The 14,829-nt window shown below is 44.0% G+C and overlaps 1 protein-coding gene across 3 annotated transcripts in view; it reads left to right on the plus strand.

Moving 5' to 3' along the window:
- The window catches only part of ADAM15 (ADAM metallopeptidase domain 15), a 47,672-nt gene extending 40,458 nt beyond the window's left edge, over positions 1–7,214 (plus strand). The window contains exons 21-24 of one of the 3 annotated variants that reach the window (XM_089483832.1): positions 4,577–4,657; positions 5,211–5,282; positions 5,497–5,612; positions 6,615–7,214. In XM_089483832.1, coding sequence (XP_089339958.1) covers positions 4,577–4,657; positions 5,211–5,282; positions 5,497–5,612; positions 6,615–6,675 — 330 coding nt within the window. In that variant the 3' untranslated portion in view covers positions 6,676–7,214. The remainder of the gene's footprint in view (positions 1–4,576; positions 4,658–5,210; positions 5,283–5,496; positions 5,613–6,614) is intronic. The other 2 variants (XM_089483833.1, XM_089483834.1) reach the window with 2 other exon arrangements.
- The last annotated feature ends 7,615 nt before the right edge of the window (positions 7,215–14,829 follow it).

Here is a 14,829-nt window from a genome sequence, read left to right on the forward strand (position 1 = left end):
GAAGAGAAGGGTAAGAGGTGATATGATAGCCCTGTTTAAATATTTGAAGGGATGTCATATTGAGAATGGAGCAAGCTTGTTTTCTGCTGCTCCAGACAACAGGACCTGGAACAATGGATGCAAACAGGATTCCACTTCAACATTAGGAGGAACTTCCTGACAGTAAGGGCTGTTTGACAGTAGAACACACTCGCTCCTTGGAGATTTTGGTGGAGTCTCTTTCCTTGGAGGTCTTTAAGCAGAGGCTGGATGGACATCTGTCAGGGGTGCTTTGATTCTGAGTTTCTGCATGGCAGGGGGTTGGAGTGGATGGCCCTTGAGGTCTTTTCCAACTCTATGATTCTAAGAGGATCGGAATAGGTGCCTCAACTACTTCAGGTCTTCTCTGGTCCACCCGGGGTGTGCGTGCGTGCGTGCGTGCGTGTGTGCAGCATTGTGCCTGGAGGAATCAGACAGGCACTTGCGTATCTGCGAAAGAGGAAGTAGTTTAAAGATGGGAACAAATAATGACAGATCAGACACTTTGAAGTGGGAACCACAAACTTATTTTAGTGTGTAGGAGGCCAGATGATAAATTTGTGGATCATGGACCACATGCACTCTCCTGGTGTTCTTTTCTACGCATTGATCTCTGTGTGCAAATGGACTGTTAGCCCTGCTTCTCCAAAGATAAATATGGTTGTAATGGACCAAATCAAGGAAAATATGGAATTCAAAGGGAGAGTGCTGCACAGTATCCCAGTTATTTTCTTGCATTTTGTTCCCAAATAATAACAGCAGGAGGAGGAGGAAGTAGTGTAGTGGAGTTTCCTTCCTTAGAGGTCTTTAAACAGAGGCTGGTTGGCCATCTGTCGGGGATGCCTTGATCGAGAGTTCCTGCATGGCAGAATGGGGTTGGACTGGATGGCCCTTGCAGACTCTTCCAACTCTATGATTCTAAGAAGCATCCAAAATCCAAATGTTATATTATATTATTATTATTTGGATTTTGGAATTAGCAAGCATGAAATCATAGCTTGCAAGCCAATTTAAAGTTCAGGATTTGTGAGCAGTTGTGTTCATTTATGTAGGTGTACTAAATGAGTGTGTGTTTCTGTGTGTTGGTTGCCATAGAAGCTACAGGGTTGGGCTATGTTTCCTGGGCTGTTGGTATTGGTGATTGCCGGCTACTGTGGCTTATGTTATAGATGAAATGAGGTGATGCTTAGGAACTGTTGCTATGGGCGATTGGTGGCAGTAGGGTGATGGGATGATAGAGCCCATGGCAATTGACTTGAGGGGCATTACCTCCCTCTTTGATGGGCATCCCAGGGGTGTTGCCATGGGATACAAGGCCCTGGTGCTGGCTTTCATTTTTATGAATGCTAAATGGAACCTTTTAATTATAATCCAAGGCTGTACAATAGAGTTTGGAATCTTTACCCTTTGGGACTACAAATCCCAGAATCTCTCTGCCACCACAGCCAAGGAACTGCATTAAAGAGTAACTTTTTGTTACTCTTTAGGTAATGATAGGTAAAAATAAGATTGCAAGCTTGGAAATGAGTGGATTTCCGAACACAGGTTGCATTTACATTCAGTTGAAGAAGACGGGAGTTGGGTCATATCTTTCAGTATACGCCAGAGCTTGGAAAAGTCTGCTCCCTGGCCATGCGGATTGGGGCCTTATAAGAGATTAAGATTAAAAAGTGAGTTTTCTCACCAGTTCCTAGTACGAACAGGGCTAGCAAAGGAGCGAAACCCATGGCATCCCCCAAGCACTCAGGGAGTGCAGTTGCATCTCCCAACTCAAAAACTATAGCTCTATTTTGAGGTCAGACTGCATTGTTACAATTTGCTGGACGGATTTAATTTAATAGTTTGTCCAAAGCTACCTACTTACGCTTTTCAGTGTCCATGCTTCACGACACTCCCTTTCTTTGATCCATGTTTGCACTGACCTCAGGAAGGTCTACCCTTTCTTGTCAGTCTTTTATCTGTTGAAGGCTTATGTAAATTGTCAGAAAAAATTACATCAAGTTCAGGAAGCTCCATTAACTCTCTTCAGGGCTACAAGATGCAATTACATTGTCATACTTTTTTTTGTTGTAGCCAATGGTCAGTTGATCAGGAATGGGCAGCTGTTATGCATACGAGGGCCAATTTTTATGGCCGCAGCAGGCCATAATACACTGTTTTGGCGCCAGAGCACACATAGTTCATAAACTGCATCCATAAGTGACTTTCAGGTGCAGTTTCAGGGATTTATGGCTGCTTTCTGGAGGTTTGATGGTGAGATGTGTTATCAGCAGTCTGCAACTTCTGAAGGTCCTCAGGAACAGTAATTCACCATTTGAGTGTGGAAAACACCAGAAAAAAAATGAATATATTTTTTGTACATCTAGGAGCTTTCGGGAAGGACTGGGAAAACTAGAAATGCCCTGAGGCCCACACATGATTCTGGCCATTTTGTAGACATTGGTCCAAAATGCCCTGCAAATTATTCCTCCCTCCATTGTTTCCATAGGTTTTTGTGGGTTTTTCAGGCTATGTGGCCATGTCCTAGAAGAGTTTATTCCTGATGTTTCGCCAGAGAAAGAAGATGCCAACCACAGACGCTGGCGAAACGTCAGGAACAAACTCTTCTAGGACATGGCCACATAGCCCGAAAAAAACCACAAAAAACTATGTTCACATATTTATGCATTGATTTTATTTGATTTTATTTCGACCTCTCTCACTTGCTGTTAAAATCGGGACTCATGGTGACTCGCAAGACACACAAATAGCATTACAGATAAAAGCACAGCAAAGTGTAATATCAAACCACAATTAAAACACATTGATAACCTTTTAACACAATTGTGAATTAAAATAAAAATTTAAAAGTATATCACTTTTTGGAGAAAAAAAAATAGACAGCAATTGCATCCCGCCTGCAATTATAATGTCTTTTCTCAGCAACCAGTCAATTACCAAAAGCCTTCTGGAATAAAAAGGTCTTTGCCTGCCGGCAGAAGGACAACAGTTATTGAATCTGAAGAGCCTGAGTAATTAACCGGCTTGCAGCCAGCAGCTCTGTCTCTGTTATCTCCCTCCACCTCTTCTTTGGCCTTGTTTTAAGTGACATTCACGTTCACTCCCTTTCACGATGGTATTACTATAAATTACAACAAGATGTCAGGTACTTATAGGAGCCAAGGGGGCTGGGAGCAACGGAGGCTATCCTGACGGCGTGGAAACAATAATCTCATGACACTGATGTATTTCATACATGTACAGCAAAAGAAGTAATTTGATAGCTGCTGGGAATAGCTTGCTATGGAACAAAAAAGAGATTAGAGCACAATGAAATAGCTAAATATAAAGAAATGCAACCCATTCTTTACTGCCACTAGTTATTTGTGACCCAGAATGGAGCCTGGTTGCTTGAAGCTTAAAATAATTCCTTTTGTTCCATGCTGGTTAGGGGATTATGGGAGTTGTAGTAAAAAAAAGATCTTATCTTTGCTGCTGCGCCAATTGTGGCCCAACCAATGTGTGATGTTCCTGTCCATTGCCGATTAGGGCTGGTGGGAGTTGAAGTCCAAAACATTTGAAAGGCACCAACATGGAAAAAGTTGGCATACCATATGTACTCGACTATAAGCCGACCTCGTCTATAAGTCGAGGGCAAATTTTGGGGCCAGATACTCAAGTCTGGAAGCCAACTTTAACAGGAAAAAAGGAGGTGGTGTGGTGGTTTGTGTGTGTCTTTGGGGAGGGGGAGTTTGGAGTTTCCATAACTAGAAAATGAAGAAGATGTTAGCTAAAAAAAATTATTTTAGGCAATTTATCAAGATCACATTTTAGAAAAATGAGCTCTACTCAGCAGCCTGTCCCCACTGCCTTCTAAAGCTTTTAGGATCCTTCTGTCTTAAACACATTGCCTAACATGTTTGCTGTTTCCCTTCAAGAAACATGGCTTGTGCTCTGGGTTTGAGGTGGTGTTGAGGTCTACTCAGTAGACTGTCCCCACTACACATCTAAAGCTTTTCCTAGGAGCAGCAGACAAGACTTGCGCCCGTGGCATGAGGCATGTTTCTTGTAGGGAAACATCTAGGAGTGGGCTTGAGACGAGGATCTAAAGGAAAGTGGGCTTCTTGAATGACAAACATAAAGGAACTGCTTCCATTATATGACCGGTAGGCAAAAAGCAGTGGGGTGGAAGCATGCTCAGAGGACGAAAACTGTTTTTCATTCTGTAACGTTTCTGACCAGCAAGACCAGCAGGTTGGTTGCTAAAAATATATCAGTCACGAATCCAGTTAAATCAGTGTGTTGTTTATTGCGGAGTTGAGTCATTGAAGCAACTTGAGTCCAAGTCAACTGACTCAAGTCTACCTCACTGTAAAATTAGGGCCCATTTCTGTGTTGTGTTCCTCTCTTTTTCCTTCCTGCTGGTGCATGCTGCATGGTTGCATGTACATGAATGTGTGACTCCTCATTCACCCCAGCATGTCCGGAGAATGATGCTGCCCTCTGTCCATCTGTCTTTTTCTTCCTCTCTTTTTCTCTTTCTTCCCCTTTCCCTGGCACTCTTTTTATCTGGCTGCAGCAACCTGTACATCTTGGCGTCTCACGGCCCAATCCACCGTCCAAGCCACTACCACCTGACCCAGTCCCAAAGGGTCAACAGGTAACTAAGTGGGGTATCTGTGGGCTGGGAGGGAGGACGGTGGCCAGTGTCACTTCTTCTGTGAAGCTGTTGCATGTTCCTCAGATGTTTGTGCTATTCCCACAATGAGAAGAAGGAAAAGGGTGATGAAGTCCTTTTTGCCTTGAATCCTACCCGAGATTGCTTTTCTTTGTCCTTGGAGACTGAACCCAGGGCCAATCTAACTGCATGCAAAGCATGTCCTCCCTCACTGAGTGGCAGGGAAGAGCTGATACATCAACAGAGTTTGGAAAGGCTACAATTTTGTAGTTTTGGACTACAATTTACTGGGTGAATGGAATTCTGGGAGTTGTAGTCTAAAAAGTCATATTTCCAAGCTCTGGTTGGTTCTCAACCAAGCTCTCATTCCTTCCCATTGAAGCTACCACCAGTCCTGGATCGGCTGGAAGGAGGCCTTAGCTAAACATGGCCCCCACACTGTTTTGTGACTTCCCTCCTTTCAACCTACCTTCCCCCCTTTCTTCTCCTTCACCCGGCATGTTTTCTCTGTTACTATTCCTTCTCTTTCTGCCAGGCCTTGATCCAAGACAGGCCCGCACCCCCCACGCGGCCATTGCCTGCTGACCCCATTCCAAAAGATGCTCAGGTAACCGGTGTGGTTGTGCGATTCCTGGTGGAGGTCTGGAATTTGGCAAGGGAAGCCTTGGTTTTTTGATGGGAGGGAGGAGTGGATGGGTGAGCAAGGCCAAGGCAAATAGGTCCAGATAGACGTCTGTGTCCTTTGCTAGTGTGGGATGGAGAAAGAGACTTTGACAGCACTCAGCTCCCTCTAACTAGCTCTTGTTCCATTTTCTCTGCAGCCCCCTGGTCCAGCCAAACCACCCCCTCCCCGGAAGCCGCTTCCTTCAGATCCACCTCGGGCTGAGCTGTGTGCCTTTCCTAGCTATGATCCTTGTGTCCAGATGTTGCCATCCAGGTGAGGAAAGAAGGATTCTCCAGACAAAGTGGAGGAGCAGAGACCATCGTCTTATAGCTCTTGGTTTTTCTAGATGTGGAAAACCCGGTGTTAAGGACAAGTTGGTTAAAGCAAAACAAGAGAGACCAATTGTAGATGGACTGCAAACCCCAGCTGCTAATGGCTAGGTTGGGGATGATGTACTTGGAGTCCAGCAAGGTCTGGAGAGCCACAGATAGTGCTATGTATTACTGCGGTTAAAATACATAATAAATAAAATAAATAAAACTTTTATCTGTATCCCGCTTTTCTGTAACTAGACAATCAAAGCGGCTCACAACATATTAAAATCCACATTTACAACATTGTATCCCAAATTTCCCCCCTTAAAACAGGATTAAACATATTACAATTAAAATATCTATTAAACAGAATTAAATATATATATAGCAAGGGCTAATAAATGATGGGGGGGGGGGGGGGACAGTCATTCTGTGGCCGGGCACTTTTATTATTCAGAAAAGGCCTGCTGGAAAAGATCCGTCTTGACAGCTTTTTTAAAGCTGTCTAAGCTGGCAATTTGACAGATCTCGTCCGTCCGGCCGTTCAATAGTTTGGGAGCAATTGCAAAGAAGGCCCTCTGGAAAGTAGCAGTAGTCTGGTTTTTAAAGGCTGCAATAGATTCCTCCCAGAGGACCTGAGGGTACGGGGCGGATTATATGGGAGCAGGCGATTCCCTCAAATAGGTTGGGCCCAAGCCATGTAGGGCACAGTACAAGGTGTTGATTAACTGCCCTGGCTCAATGCTCAGGAGTTCTGGGAGCTGTAGTTTTGTGAAATATTTAGCCTTATCTGTCAGTGAGCTCGGGGGCCACAACAAACTACAGTCCCCAGAACTCCATAGCACTGAGCCATGGCAGTTCAAGTGGTGTCAACCTGGATTATTTCTGCAGTGCGGATGCAGCCCTAGGTGAATAAAAAAGAATGACGCTTCTGTTCTCATTCTTTTTTCTTTCCTCGCAGACCTGCACCACCACCTCCTCCTCCAGCGACTGGCCCTTCAATGTCCTTCCATGAAATCTAATCCAGCCTGCTGAAGTCTGAGGATTTTGCTGCATTCAAGCCTGCCCCTCTTTGGTCAAGAAGGACAGCCAGAGAACATGGTGCCAGTCCGTTCTTGGCTCTTGCTTTGCTGGCTTCAGCTCTAGATTTTGCCGAGGATGTTTCGTACTCTTGGTGAGGCTAGGCTGTTCTCTCCTGTGGTCAGATGTTGCACTCCATACTTGGCCAAAGTGCGGCCATATTGGCTCAAAGCCGCCTCCTCCGTCCTGCTGTGGCTTCGGAGTCTGGACACAATGAATTATGGGAAAGGGGGGGGAGTCTTTGCACTGGGAAATGAGGGGGTGGGATTCCCCCAGTGAAGCTCTGTGCACATGAGAAGAAAGGCACAGAGGTTTGTGTGTGTGTGTGAGTATGCGTGTGTGCGTTACTATCCAAAAGTCTCTGACGGAAGCCATTTCCAAAGGGAATGCTCCCTTCTTCACTCCTGGCTGGACATTATTTGTCATTATGGGACTGGGCTCCAAAGCAACTTTTCTTCTTAATAAAATCACACTGACTCCATCTTTTTTTTTTCCAATGCCTCTTAATTTAATATGGGTTTCGTAAGCCAGTGTGGCATCGTGGTTTGAGTGTTGGACTACAACTCTAGTGACCAGAGTTCGATTCCCTGCTTGGCCATGAAACCCACTAGATGACCTTGGGCAAGTCACATGTTCTCAGCCTCAGAATAAGGCATGGGCAAACCTCCTCTGAACCATTCTTGCCAAGAAAATCCCATGATAAGTTTGCCTTAGGATTGTCATACATTGGAAACAACTGGAAGCCACACAGCAAGAAATAGCTAAAGCTGGCAGTCGAGGAGTGAAGAATGTATGGCATGCCCTCCTATCAGCCTTGGGCTGCATGGTTGTGGTTGATGGGAGTTGAAGCCCAATAATAATTTGGAAGGTCAAATATTCCCCATCTGTTTTAATCCTGTTACTTTCCCAGTTAGTGGGTTTGCCTCTCTTAGGAGCTGTTAAGTAATTTTACATACACTGTGGGCCCTTGGTATACACTGGGGTTTGGTTTCAGAAATCCCCATAGATAGCAAAAATTGTGGATGCTCAAGTCCCATTAATTACAAAGGCAGAGTAAAATTAAGATTTGCTTTTTGGAATTTATATGTATTTTTAATATTTTCAAGTCATGGATGGTTGAATCCATGGATAAAGAATCTGTGGCTATGGAGAGGCCGCTGTACTCAAAGACTTGGCAGAGATGCTTAGAAACCCCTTTACTGAATTGCAAACGTGTAACAGGACACTAGCAAGGGTGCCCAATGTACATCAAGACTGATGCTATGCTCATTGGGACTGATGCACATCAATCTCGTTTTGCATTGGGCACCAATGCACATCGGGCACTTTGCTGGCTCTTCTACGTAGTAACATAACTGCAGACCTATATTGGATATAGATGTTATGCAACTGCACAATTCTAGTTCCTGCACACGTAAGTCCTCCTCAGGATTCTGGTCCATGTTAACATCATGGCCAAATGTTAACAGTTGTCCAGTGGCATGAAAGAGTCAATTTGTATTAGTGACTTGGACACTTTTTGCATTAGCTTGGTAGTCTGAGGCTGGGAAAAGATATGAAGGCTGTTACTAACCTGCTACTAACCACAGAGAATTTACATAAATTCAGCATACATAACAAGGAAATTGAAATGGTTAAACAGTTCCCATACCTTGGATCAAACACTGATCAGAATGGAGACTGCAGTCAACAAATCAGAAGACTAGGAATGAGAAGGGCAGCTAGCAAAGAACTAGACAAGATCCTAAAGTGTAAAGATATGCAATTGAATACGAACGTTAAGACTGTCCAAGCCATTGTCTTCCTCATCACCATGTGCAGATGTGAGAGTTGGATGGTGAAGAAAGCAATTACAAAGAATATAAACTCATTTAAAATGTGGTGCTGGAGAAGAGTGCTGAGGGTGCTATGAAAAAAACAAGTAGATCCTAGAACAGATGAAGCCTGAACTCTCCCTGGAAGCAAAAATGACTAAATTGAGGCTGTTGTACTTTGGCCACATCATGAGAAGGCACATTCATTGGAAAAGACAATGATGGTGGGGAAGGTAGAGGGCAGTAGAAAGAGAGGAAGACCGCACAGCAGATGGATGGACTGAATCGGGAAGGTCTCAAGCCTGATCTTCAGGACCTGAGCAGAGAAGTTGAGAATAGAGAGTCATGGAGATGTCTCATTCACAGGGTTCACTGGAAGGCAGCTAACAACAAGAACAACATACTAATGTGCTTGAACAGGTCTCATAGCTAATGGGTCACACTTGCACATGTTTATATTCATTGTTAGCTTCTGCAATGTGCAACCCTTTGGAGTCCTTCTATCATCTGGCCTAGGAAGGGATGCATTCAGTTAGACAGCATGGGAATTTGGATTGCCAGCCAGAGAGTGTCTGCGTAGAATGAGTTGTTTATGAGTCCACTTCTACCATTAGCTGTGAAAGGATGCTGGACACCACCAGCAAAAGGGCTGGAACGCTTCTGTGTTGTAGACCATCTGCTGCATCATTTGCCACCAATAAAGCTTATAGCAGGAATATGTGCAGTGTTTGGTACCAAACAAAGTCTTGGAGGCGTCTAGAACTGCACCCAAGTGCCAGAACACAATATTGCCCTTATGTGAAACCCCGCTTGCATGTATATATGGATTACTGTGTAGAGTTCTGGTCACTGCATCTGAAAATTTTAAAAAGGCTACAGCAGAATTGGAAAACATGCTATTTCTGTGTTCTAACTGGATTTAAAAACGGTAACCAGTTACTAACAACCGCAGGGAAGGCCACAGTGGCTTGGGACCAGAACTGTAATTAATTACTTCTCGAAAATTAACTTTCCAGACTCTGGTGGTATCAAACAAGGTTTGCAAGCCATCTGATTCAGCATATGGCAGGTTCTTTTTCCAGAAAAACAGGGAGGTTTCTACAAATGGCAGTTGCAGAGTTAGAAATGAGTGAATTCATGGGTTGGAGTGTACTTTGCCGGGTACAATAGGACTGAGGCACTTAGAATTTGTATAGCTCAGGCCTGGTGAAACTGCAGCCCCTCCAGATGTTTTTGGACTCTAGTCCCCATTAGCCCCAAACCAGCCCAACCTTTAGATATAATGGGAGTTTTCATCATTTTGGTTCTCACAGCCAAGCAGAAATAATTTTACCATGTTTCTCCTTATCGAAAGAAAGTCATCAAAAACTATGCAGTTTTCAAAGAGTACAGTTGTCCCTCCGTATCCACAGATTCTTTATCCAGGGAATCAAACATCATGGTTTGGCAATATTTATAAAAATGTAAATTCCAAAAAGCAAATCTTGATTTTTCCATTTTATATCAGTGACACCATTTTATTACCCCATTATATATAATGGGACTTGAGCATCCACTGGTTTTGTTATCCACGGATCCAAACCCCAGCGGATACCAAGGGCTTACTCTATTCACAGTTTGAGGTTTATCGCACCGGGGATAAAACGTTCCCCAATGCATTACAACGGGCACAAGCGGGGCCACGCACGGAGCGTGATGGGAACCCGATGGGGCCCAGAAGGATAGTTTACTGCACAGGGAACGCTGCCACCACTGCTGAGCGTTCCCATCGTGTTCCCATCAGGTTCCAGGGGACGCCATTTCTGGGGACGCCTTTGAAACAGTTTCCAGAAATGGCGTCCCATGGAACCCGATGGGAACGCAATAGTAGAAGTATAGGAGATGGAGGTCTCTGTATAATGAACTCCTAGGGAAGTATCCTGGGTCACACAGTCGATTTACTTGGTTACAAAATATATTTATGACCATGCACTTCAAAGGATAGTAAGAGCAAATGGCCAGGTTTAGATGAGGGGAAACAGAAGGATTTCACATGCAGGAAATTGTATCCTATCTAATCCCCACTTGCTCTAAACAGCAAGAGAGCAGGGAAGAGAGAATGCTGGAATTTTTTTCCTCCCAACAAAGGGATTGTGGTTTGTGAAGAATCAGCAAATCTTGGAAGCTGGGAGTGCTATGGCACCATCAGGGATCACACACCTGAGAACTTGCAGCTTATCTTTGTAAAGTCATTGGTGTGCATGTTTCCGGTGCAGACCACAGTGTTTTCTGGACAGGAAACACTGCATTTGCACAGAAATCAAGTTGATGACACAGAAAACAGGACATTCACTGCAAAAAACATAGAATGATAGAATCATAGAGTTGGAAGAGACCACAAGGGCCATCCAGTCCAACCCCCTGCCATGCAGGAACTCATAATTAAAGCATAAAATTATGCAAAAAATGAAAATAAATAACATAACATTATTTGCAAAGACTGTACCAACTGTGAGGTCCCACCTGTGAATAGTCTGTGAAAACTTGCAATGAAGGAAAAAATGTAAATTGATTCGTTCTTGTCTCTAAGTTCATTGTGTAGGTCTCCCCATCCCATATTAGGATGGCAACTCTTCATCCATCCATCCATCCATGCATCTCCTTTTCTTTCCTTTCCCTTCCCTTCTATCCACTCACATAAGCTCTTAGGATGTGATCAAATGGAAGTCCCTTTAAAACAACATAAAACTCATCATTTCTCTAAATTGAGTTCAAACAATTTAAATCAATTTAACTGAAAAGCTAAACAAAACCCACAATCTAAGAGATCAAAAAACAAGTTGGGATCTTGACAGATCCCACAAATATCTATTAAATGTATATCCTGCCTTTCCACCACATAATGCTCAAAGTGGCTGGGAACAACAGCATGTTAAGATAAAATGTGCAATTAGAATTAGAGTGCAAACACAAACCATGAGACGGAGTTGCATTGAAGGTACATCCCAAGAACAAGCATCATAAAGAGAGTTTGGGTCAGTTCTCGGTGGGGCAAGAAAGTCTTGGACAAGATGGCTCCATCAGTGGCTGCCTTTCCCTGGACTTCATCCTCAATACAATCCAGAGAAAGACGTATGTGAATCTCCTCCTGTTCCTTTCTCCACTTGCTGTCCCAAAGGCAAATCAATAGATAGCTTGGTACCTCCCAAGAGACCCCTTGTGAACAAACCTTGCCAAGAAAACCCAATGATAGGTGCACCTTAGGTTCGCCATAAGGTGGAAATTACTTAAAGGCGCACAGCGATAGCAGGAGTTTAAAGCATTTGAAAATAATTAAGATATATATATATTTAAAAATCAACAAAACAGTACAGCAGACTATTAAAAGTCCACACCAGTCAGCTTCTAAAAACCTAAAAGAAAATGAAAGTTTTTCACTTGCTAGCAGAACAAGAGCAAGCAAGGAACCATTGCATGCCTGGGAAGGAGTTCCAAAGTCTGGGAACTGCCAACAAAAATGCCTTCTCTCGGGAAAGGCAGTGGGAGAGCGCAAAGGGCCTTTCCTGAAGATCTTCGGATACTAACAGGTTCATCTACTACAGGGAAAGAGATTCCACCTCAACATTAGGAGGACCTCCCTGACAGTAAGAGCTGTTTGACAGTGGAACACACTCTCTTGGAGAGTGGTGGAGTCTCCTTCTTTGGAGGTCTTTAAGCAGAGGCTGGATGGCCATCTCTCAAGAGTGCTTTGCTGGTGTCTTCCTGCATGGCAGGAGGTTGGTCTGGATGGCGCTTGGAGTCTCTTCCAACTCTAGGATCCTATGATTCCTTGATATAGGGAGATACAGTGCTTCAAATAACCTGGACCTGAGCCGTACAGTCACTTATAGGTCATCACTAGCTCTTTGGACTGCCCCCAGAAATGGATCAGCATTCAGTGGAGCTTTTCCAACAAGAGAATTGAATATTGCCTGTTCCCAACACTCTTTGCAACCTGGCTGCATCTCTTTCAGCCAATCGATGTTTTAAATACATCCAGAGACCAACAGGTTCACCTGAGGAAGTGGAGTGTAATGCATGGAAAGTCAGGCTAAATTTAGTCCTACATGTGCCATAAGATGTCTCTCTACACACCCCTCTCTTGTGTTGTCCTAAAAAAGTTAGGATTTGTTTCATTGTCCTTCCACCAGATGGCAGCCCAGTACAAGCTCTCATCCTTTGGTAAGTTGACTTTAAATGTTGTTGTTGTTGTTGTTGTTGTGTGACCTCAAGTCGTTTCAACTTACGAGGATCCTAAGGTGAACCTACCTATAGGGTTTTCTTGGAAAGATTCTTCGGAGGAGGTTTGCCATTGCCATCCTCTGAGGCTGAGAGAATGTGACAATGGGCTCCCAGGGCTGAGCCAGGATTTGAACGCTGATCTCCTAATGTTCTAGTCCAGCGCACAAACAATTTCAATACAGTGTTAACTCCTTTGGTGTAAGAGACTGGTTTATTGTTATTAGGGGCTGTTAAGTCAAGTTCTACTTATGGTGATCCTACGAAGGAGAGACCTCCCAGTCACACTGTCACCAATGGCTGTGGTTTCTTTGACCGAGTCTATCCATCTGCAATGTGGTCTTCCTATTTTAATTTTCTTTTTTTCCCTCCCCTTTTTATTTCAAAAACTGGTAGAAGACAATAATCAGAACCATAATGTAAACCTTCTTTTAGCTGATCAAATTTCACTGTGGTCTAAAAGTGTGCAAGCTTTGATTCTACACGAAACTCTCTTGCCAAGGGAAAGGAAATCAGGTTCTCTTGGCTGTAAATTTTCTTAGGTCTCTCCTTTCAGAGGGTAGCCATGCCCGCCTCCAATTATTTTATTTTAATGCCAATGCGTACAAAAGAATGGGCTTGCAGACCAGCACAGAGTGGAGTGGAACCGCAAATAAAAACTTCAGAACAATTTTTGGAACATGGGATTTGAGCAAACCCATCCCAGTTGGAGCCCTGGTTGGAAAGTTGAGACTTCGGCTTAGGACAGTGGTTCCCAACCTGTGGGTCGGGCCCGGGTTGAATGACCCTTTCATGGGGGTCACCTAAGACCATTGGAAAACACCTATTTAATTACAGTTATGAAGTAGCAATGAAAATAATTTCATGGGTTTGGGTCACCACAACATGAGGAACTGTATTAAGGGGTCGTGGCATTAGGAAGGTTGGGAACCACTGGCTTAGGAGATCTGGGTTCAGATCGCCACTGAGCCATGAAGCTCATTGGGTGACCTCATGTTCCCTCTCTTTCTCAGCCTGACCTGCCTTACAGGGTTGTTGTAAGAACAAAATAGGTTGTAGGGTTGCACACCTGTGTTGTGCTCATTGGAAGAAAGGTGGGATGCACAAAAATGATAAGTAAGGCACAAAACACTCATAAGCACAAGGGAGCCAGGATGTTGTAGTGGCTTTAGTATTGAACTAGGAAACTGTCAGACCAGTATTCAGATCTCCACTTTATTTATTTGACTCTGAAAACCCATTCAGTGACCTTGAGCCAGTCACACACTCTCAGCCTCAGAGGAAGGCAAAGTCAACCCCCCTCTGAAGAACTCTTGCCAAGAAAACCCTAGAATAGGGTCGCCATAAGACGGAGTTGAATTGAAGGCACGTCCCCAGAAGAAGCATCACAAAAGAGAATTTGGCCTGTTACAGACTGCCAAAATAAAGCTGCTTGGGGTCTCTTTGGAGGCATGCTGTTTAAATGATGCATGCACCCTAAGAATCCGGAAGCTGCACCAAAGCTGCCCTCCAGTGCTTAGGAATGGAGTGTGGCTTTGGCGCGACCTCCGGAATCTTAGGACCCATGCATCATTTAAATAGCATATCTCCAAAGAGACTTGAAGCAGCTTTATTTTGGCAGTCTGCAACAGGCCTTTGGGTCAGTTTTAGGCAGGCAGGAGAGCTTTTGACAAAATGGCTCCATCAGTGGCTGCATCTCCCTGGGCTTCATCCTCAACACTATCCAGAGAAAGAACAACAGTGGGACCTTGGTATCTGCTGGGGTTTAGTTCCAGGATTCCCCGTGGATAAAAAAATCCATGAATGCTCAAGTTATATTAAATATAACGGCGGAGCAAAATGGTGTCCCTTAAATAAAATGGAAAACCAAGGCTTGCTATTTGGAATTTATATACCTTTTGTTGAAAATTTTCAAGCCGTGGGTGCTTGAATCCGTGCATAAAAAATCCATTGATAAGGAGAGCCGACTGCATGTGAATCTCCTCCTGATCCTTTTCCCTCTTGCTGCCCCTAGAAGACAAATTA

The sequence above is a fragment of the Sceloporus occidentalis genome, unplaced genomic scaffold (assembly GCF_023333645.1).
Source record: "Sceloporus occidentalis isolate IW3139 unplaced genomic scaffold, rSceOcc1.0.p SCAF_20, whole genome shotgun sequence".
Classification (NCBI taxonomy): Eukaryota; Metazoa; Chordata; class Lepidosauria; order Squamata; family Phrynosomatidae; genus Sceloporus; species Sceloporus occidentalis.